This window comes from Megalops cyprinoides, chromosome 21 (genome assembly GCF_013368585.1).
Source record: "Megalops cyprinoides isolate fMegCyp1 chromosome 21, fMegCyp1.pri, whole genome shotgun sequence".
NCBI classification, from domain to species: domain Eukaryota; kingdom Metazoa; phylum Chordata; class Actinopteri; order Elopiformes; family Megalopidae; genus Megalops; species Megalops cyprinoides.
This window is the reverse complement of record NC_050603.1, coordinates 12,526,375-12,534,357: the sequence shown is the minus strand read 5'-3', so window position 1 is coordinate 12,534,357 and position 7,983 is coordinate 12,526,375. Positions and strand designations below refer to the sequence as shown.

Here is a 7,983-nt window from a genome sequence, read left to right as displayed (position 1 = left end):
GTCAATCGCTGGCAACTAGACAATTGTGGGTTGATTGCATCAGGCTGATTGAACATTTAATTAAAAGAAAGTTTGGAGAACAATGCAAAAGTGGAGATGAATCATAAATCAGTCCTTAAGGTTCTCTAAACATTCTGGAAAAGAATCTCTTTTTAAGTCTCTTAATTGTGTTAGGTTTGTCCTTATTACTACAATGTATAAACATTGTCTACACCTTAATGAAGGGCTAATATTAAACAAATTATCCAAGATGTTTTTGCACAGCATGAAAGGATTTTATTTAGTACTTCATACACAGTTCAGATTGGTTTAAAACATTAGTGGGAAGTAGCTTTCAAACACTTCAAAAATGTCAGGTTTTTGTTTTTTGTAGTTTTTGGGTTTTGTTTCTTTTTTTTGTTTTTTTTTTGCACATGTGTGCTTGTCCATGAAAAGCTTTAAAACAATATAAGCATTTGTAAATGATGACAGACTTATGACAACAACAGCCTAGATTGAGAATATTCTCTCAAATGTTTTCTTGTCTGAAAGTAAGGGCAATTGAAGAAATCACCATTTGAACAAAATGGCTGAATCCATATTTTAAATTTGACTTGAATACCAATGAGCATTTTGGCCCAAATTACAAACATGTTTATGATTGTGTTTAGCGCTTACATACACGACTGAGCAATTTCATGGATATCCCATAAGCCTAGAAACCAACCCTCCTGCTCCAATTAATGACACATTGGCCTTACTAGAAATATTTTTAAAAAATGTCCAAAAAGCTTTTTTTCCACTGATACCTCTCAGGTCATTGAAGGACCCTAAGAATCATATAGGCAAACTGATCTGGATTGTCACTATTCACAAGATACACTCAGAAATTTTTCATGGTGTGTTTGATCAAAAAGCTGTTCCTGGAAAAAGGCAGCCTCTTTTTAGCAGGGATTTGTATCATTTCCAGTCACTCTGATGAAAAGCTCCATTTAGTGGCTAATCTGTCTTACATTGTAGACTGGAGGATGACAGTATGGTTCTAGGCTTTCAGGAGAAAGTTCAGAAACATTCAGTTGTTCACCTAAGAATTTGACACATATAAGTATTAAAAGTTATTAACATGGCTTGTACTTTAAATGTTGAAGTGTACCATGCCATGATAAAAGTTGTCTGAAGGAGTACCACAAGCTCAGACCCCAAGATCACCTACCATGAGTATTTCATTTTGCTGATTAAAATAGAGAACATCTGTCTAAACACAAGAAGTCATAAATAGGCAAATGTCACTCAGCATGTATTTCTAACTGGAGCTGGAAATATATGCAAATTGTATAGAAAAAAAATCAAAAGGAGACTTTGACAGTGAAACCCAGGCAAAGTGTTTAGTGGGATGCACCAAGCATCAAATTAAGGCTCCACAGAAGGCAGGGACTGCATCCCAGTCCAGGTAATCAATGGAGGTGTGAATGAAGGAGTGCCGGCAAGGATTTAAGAATGGGAATGTTATAAACAGACCCCATTATCACCATTCTACCACCTTTACCAATACCAAACAAGAGCTACACAAAAGACAGTACATGAATGACAAAAAAGCCATGAAAATGGCAGAAACATTGGTATCTGGAAGTCATGAATGTCAGAATCATGATGCTTTGTTTAAAAATGTTGATGCTGTATACCTTACTATGTGCTTACCTCAGTTCAGACATGTTAGTTGTTTATTCTGTTAATACCTGCAGACTTTTTAACTGCGATTATTAATTTTCAGTGTGTCCAACTAAATGCTTGCTTGGGGTTTGCCTTTCCAAAGAAGAACCCCACATTGCCCACACACAGTGAGATAGGTAAGAAGTGACAGGAAAGGTGGGCGCTCCTCTGAGATGTGGGATTGGCCGTCGCCTATTCCAGGAGGTGGGGCCTCCTCTAAACTGTTGGATTGGCTGTCTCCTCTTCCAGGATTGACCTCTTAAGATCAGGGTCCTGCGATTGGATGCAACACAAGACCAGACCAGCAAGTCAGAAGGTGACCTCTACTGTACAAATGATGGTATTTTAGAACACATGCTCAATTTTAAAAATGTCTTTTTTATTTCAGCTGGCAAACCATTTTTATGCTCTGTGCTTCCCCGTTGAAATATATAGGCCTACACATGTGTGCCCAAGAGCATAGATACTATATTTGTATTCCTGGTGTGCAAATCACAGAAATAGGCTAAATTTGCATCAGTGTCAAATGCATGGAATTGTCAGTACGGCAGCTTCTTAGCCGGCTTTGTTGTTTTCGCTGTCCATGTGCTCATGTTTACTGTTTTCCCCTGTGTTCCAGCCCTGCCTTGTTCTCCGCCCTATCCCCACTCACCTGTGCCTGATCACCTGCCTGTCTGCACACCTGCATCTCATCCCCTCATCTGACTCGCCCTATATATACCCTGTTTGTTGCGTGCTCTTTCGCTAGTTTGTCTTAGTCCTCCTGATTTGTTACCAGCCGTTCTTTGTTCTGTTTTGCCTGCCTGTTTTTGAGACCCTGCTTGTTCCTCTTGACCTCGATTTTTTTATATCTGTTTTCTGGTTGTTGTTTGCCGTGTTTTCCGTGGTTTTTGACTTTGCCTGTTCTGACCTCGTTTAGATTAGAGATTAGGAATCTCTTTTTTGGGACCCCTTACCTTTCCCATGTTATTCTTCTTCAGTGCCTTTATGCTCAGAACAACTGCACTGATGGTGACACAGAACTGGAGTATGTCAAAAACAATCAGCATGACTCTCAGACCGATCTGTAGAGTCTAAAGAGAGAATGGAGAAAGTTATGTTCTATCACACTGTCAGCAACAACAGCAAATAGACCAACAGCTCTTTCCATTAGAAAGGGGTTAAGGCTCTCCTCTGTCTCTCTCAGAAAATAATGAAAGGGTAAATGGACCTATACATATAGTAAAACAGTAACAAGTAGAAAAAAACATGAATGAAGGGAAGCTACTGAAAAACCCACACCTCTTTTACACCTGAAAATGAGACAGGACAGGAGAGTGAAACTTCATTAATCTCTGTATCCATCAAAATACTCATCTCTCCACAGCACAACACTATAACATGGTGCAAGTCAGGGAGCAGAAAATTCACTGATGCACATGACGCTCCACCATTCATGAAGGTTCACTCTGATGTCACTGCTTTATATTTTCCCCCATCTCTCCCTGAGAGAAAGGTGATCGAATCTCTTTACTATCAGACACTGGACCTAAATTTCAACTGATGATCAATGTGGACCCATGACTGAGTCACATGATGTTGATGCACTTGAATTACAATGAGCACAGTTAACATACTACTGAGCTCACATGGTATGCAACCTGTATGACTTTAGCCTTCACAGTGCAATCAATTATTTTGTAAAATTTCACGCATTCCAAACACATCATAAGAACACAAATTGTCAAAGTTCCTACCAACAACAGGGGCTTATAGGTCACGCAAATGTCGAAGTTACTCTGGCCGATGGAATCCATTTTGGTGGGGTCGTATCTATTATACTCGTTATCTGTTCGGCACCTCCAGTCCTCCCTCCCTCCCTCATCCACCAAGTAGAACACGAAGCCAGCCACAGTCAGGATTGCGCTCACCAGATTCATCATCATAGTTAGGAATACCTGTAGGAGGTGAAGACTTTTCATTTCTTGACAATTTTATAAATACCTCACCATCTTGCTCTCATGTGCATGACCTGAGTCATCATATTGGAAATGCTGTAAATTGAAAGGTCTGCCTCATATAAGCTGAATGCTTTGTGTGAACCTTATACATCCAAGGGAACACTTTCACTTTTAACTACTAATTGGACTTTTTTTCTGGAAAATGTTAAATTAATTTCAAGATGTAATTAGATATACACATTAAATGATCAGTTCAGATGTAGAAGCAGATATTCAGAAGAAGTGACCCAGATGCTATTTAAGTATCCCTGATGGTACAGTTCTCTGATCAATACTGCTGTCTGACTTGGCTAGGAAGCCATTTATGATTGTATTATTTGTCATATTATTTGTTCGCTTAGAAATGCTTATATCCAGGGTTATGTTCATAGCTTAAAGCTTATCTTCAAATGTTATTATTATTAGTAGTAGTAGTAGGTGAGACTTCATAGGAAAATCCATTTTTATCACAACAAAGGGTCCTCCAGGGGACTTCCCCTCTCCATCATCAATGTTTGAGCTGATGAGTAAGATGGAATGTTTCAAATATAGAAGAGTCATTTCACTTACCAAGCATGGGCTGGGAAACCCCTGAGCCAGGATACACAAGATTCCAGAGACAATAAACTGTGAAAACAGAAAAAAGTCACCATCATTGTTGCGTAAGTCTCTCCATAATGAAATGCAAACCAAGGATTTTTCTTGTAGCTACGAAGTGTTTAAAAGGTAGACTGCTCCCTGTTAATTAAGTAACCCTGAAACTGACAGCTAGGGAGCACTTATGTAAATAACGTACAGTTTAGCAGTGTTCAAAAATGTAGATAATTTTCTTTTAAAAGCATGTATTCAAATATTTTTTGATTTATTGTCAGGTTTTAACATGGTATTTACAAATATAACATACTCACTTCCTGACCAAACTAGTATACAACCAATTAAAAACTGAAATCTTATTACCTCTTTACTTTGGGCCCCTTTCTTACCGTTTAATGCCTCAATAATAAGCCATATTTGGTTAATAAGAAGTAAAAACAAAATATTGCATGTTTACATGCACACTCACCATTGCACCCAGCCAGTAGGGGGCCCCAATAGCCCATAAGAAATATGGACCACTGTAGGTTTGGAGGAATATTGTGCCAAGGGCAATGGTAAACAGCCCCACCATGATTTGTATTGTCTGTGAAGAGATTAGGTCAAAAGGGAAGAGTCAGTTAATTCCATACAAGAGAGGAAAGAAAAAGACCATAAGATGTGTGAGAAGTGAATAGCTGTAAATAAATTCCCAGTAGTGTCGTTTAGCAGTTGAGGAGGTGGGCATGTAACACAGAGAGTGTGGGCATGATGCCTAGGTGGGTCTCTGTCCACTTGTGAAAGCTATATAAATATAACATATTCTGTACATATGGAGCAACTGTAAATACTGTAGATAATATGTAAATATGTAGGCTATGTACACACCTTCAGACAAGAACATCCACTTAGCAAATAAAGGGGTAAAATGGAAAATTTATGAGAAACTACTGAGAAAAGAATATACTTTTTTTGGAAAAGACAACTGAAGAACTGATTTCTCAGTGGTTCAGACATACTGTATATAACAAAATATAAGTGGAAATGGACCATGGAAAATGGAAATGTATTTCTCATTCCATTTCTCTATGCTGCCTCTGCTCCCACAGAGTTTCAAGTTTCAAGTTTATTGTCATATACTTGATAACAATGCAACATCATTACCAGAAATGAAATTCTTAGCCTCAGAGCCAACTCAACTTTACATAATAAATAAAAGTCAGTCAGTGTTGAGTTCCCCGTCAGAATCGTTTCCTCCTAGGATTAAGGTTAGGGTTATAACTGAAATTAGGATTAGGGTTATAACCCAAATCCTAAACACTCATGTTTAGGGTTTTGGTTAAAGTTAGGGTTAGGGTTACATTTACATTACATTTTGCTGCTCATCAGACACTCTTATCCAAAGTAAGATGAGTACATACAACATTACATTTACATTGTTGAAATTAAGCAGATGCACTTGTCCATTGGCACTGGGTTAGCAGTAGGCTCAGGGTTAGCATTGGAATTAGGTCTGAAATTAGGGTTTCGCTAGGGTTAAGATTAAGGTTACAGTACTGGCTGAAATTTACAGTTAGGGTTAGGGCTGAAATTAGGGTTTGTCTTGGGTTAGGGTTGGGATTCTGGCTGAAATTAGGATTTAGCTCTGGTAAGGGTTAAGACTAGGCAGGCCCTTTAGTGACAGCAGAAATAACAACAAATCATGTGGAAGAGTTTGTACAAGCATCCCTACATGCTGAAAGCTGAAGGTAACCAAATCTGATGAGGAGAACCAAAGTTGCAACACTGGTTCCACTTTATTTTCAGATCAACAAGTGTGGAAAATCCAACTTCACAGCTGTATGTCATGAAGAACAGCATTAAGTACATTGCAGCAGTGTCCAGGATATTCTGAAATCCAGAAGTATTTTAAAGAAAATAAGGCATGCAGTTCTATTTTCACATTGTAATTAATATTACATTAACATTAATATCATTATATACAGTATGACATAATGTAATGAATGAATGTAATGTAATGCAATGTAATGTAATGACATCCACACGTAAATTGGTACACTTGGACAACTACTACAGCCCAATAGTGGTCTGTGGACCATAATATGAGAACCACTGCTGTGAACTGACTTCAGTACCCAACTAGCTACAAATTGCAAATTCTTATTCTAAGGTTAACTACATTTTTACAGAACAGCCCCCCATTCCCTATACATTTTAGAAAAAGCACTGCATTGAACAATATGAAGAGTCTTGATGTGACAGCTGTCTAATTGTGATACATTTGTAATAGTAAAGTGGCACGGTGCTCACCCCCAGTGTTGACTGAGCGCCACCCAGGAGTTTCCTGAGTCTCTCGGACACTGCACATGCAGGGCTGCAGAACAAGGTCCCAAGAAGCTGGCACAGCAATGGGCAGCTGCTTGCTGGGTCAGAGGTCAGAGTGAAGACCATCACCCCCTCACCCTTTGTCACAGAATATGACATTTTGACTGGTCCAGGCAAAGCAGCTTCTGGAAGATACAATAATTGGGTCATTTTCCAAACAAAATGAAGGATAGAAGGATGTCACACCGAATCCTCACACTGTTGTTTAGAAAAATATGTCTCAGGACAGTGGGATTTGTGTTAGTTTTTTATACACTTCTCTATGTGTCTTGTTTGCTAATGATAGAATGAGTATATTTGGGCCTGCTAAGGTGTTTATGTCTGTCTGTCTGTATACGTATGTACACACTTTGCCCTTATATGACAAAGTCTTTATTGGTGTTCTGCTTTAAATTGTTGAAAAACCCTCCACAAGTATACTTGTGTTCTGAGTTAGTCTGAAAAATATTTTGTTTGAATGGTATGTATGAACCAGAAGACATCTTTGACAATGGAAAAACCTGTCTTGCAACTTTCTCTTACTTACTGGAAATTGTGCCTGGGTCTGTGGGTGTTTGTGTGTGTGTACATGGCAATCTTTCACAGAAGAACACACTTCCGGCTTAGGTTTCCCATTTTGAATTTCATTAACATGTTAGAAAGAGAAGGTAAAGTTAAAATGTTGTAAAAATAGATAAATAAATAAGCTGTCAAAGTAGGTGTGGTCATAGGTTATATTGTGTCACTTAGTAAATACAGGTTATATTGTGTCTTTTAGTAAACACGCAAGCTTCTTGTTTCATCGAACTTTGATATGTAACAACATCCTCCACTCCAAGATAACAGATCTTCCTTGAATAACAGACTGTTGCATTTCCTCAGATAACACTCCTCAGACACTCATAAGCTTGTGTTATGTATAAATGCCCTATTATAATTTTAATGAGACTAGGACAGAATGCCCAGTGGATTCATAAGTAAAACATTTTTCTAAGCAAAAGAAATAATCCCAGCAACAATTTACAGACTCAGTGTAAGGGATAACATGTAAGCCTCAGACTAAAGCAGAGCATATACTCCCATGCTGTGGGTCTTTCATGATAATGTTCTATCTGTGAACACAGTGCTGAACAGTGATAGGAAATGTCTCTTTTTAACTCACCTGATTTGGTTGTCTGGTGATGGGTAAATCAAACTCTTAAATGTTAGTATGTCTTCGTCTTGGTTTGCTGCAGAGGTCTCACCAGAGAGGAAGTGAAATGTAACGAGAGCAATATGTCTTTGTTCACCATGTAACCCCTCACACACACACACAGGGGTGGAGACTATCCAAGAGTGCTTCCCTATTGTATATATGTGATTGCTTTTAGTTGGTCTC

The 7,983-nt window shown here is 38.4% G+C and overlaps 1 protein-coding gene across 1 annotated transcript; it reads right to left on the bottom strand.

The window, feature by feature from the left end:
• Nucleotides 1-264: 264 nt before the first annotated feature.
• LOC118796380 (high affinity immunoglobulin epsilon receptor subunit beta-like) lies at nucleotides 265-7,896 on the bottom strand. The gene is made up of 7 exons (XM_036555229.1): nucleotides 7,768-7,896; nucleotides 6,552-6,751; nucleotides 4,732-4,848; nucleotides 4,239-4,295; nucleotides 3,426-3,626; nucleotides 2,646-2,762; nucleotides 265-1,962 (listed from the first exon to the last, which is right to left on the bottom strand). Exons 2-7 carry the CDS (start codon nucleotides 6,723-6,725, stop codon nucleotides 1,906-1,908), a joined length of 723 nt encoding a protein of 240 aa, XP_036411122.1. The 5' UTR covers nucleotides 6,726-6,751; nucleotides 7,768-7,896; the 3' UTR covers nucleotides 265-1,905.
• Between the last annotated feature and the right edge of the window lie 87 nt (nucleotides 7,897-7,983).

Excerpts from the sequence above, each read along its gene's own strand:
- LOC118796380 (XM_036555229.1), bottom strand. The coding sequence starts at position 6,725 with ATGTCATATTCTGTGACAAAGGGTGAGGGGGTGATGGTCTTCACTCTG. Across the intron at positions 4,296-4,731 it reads CCTACTGGCTGGGTGCAATG|TTTATTGTCTCTGGAATCTT; the intron begins GTGAGTGTGCAT and ends CTGTTTTCACAG. Across the intron at positions 3,627-4,238 it reads GGTTTCCCAGCCCATGCTTG|GTATTCCTAACTATGATGAT; the intron begins GTAAGTGAAATG and ends CACCTCCTACAG.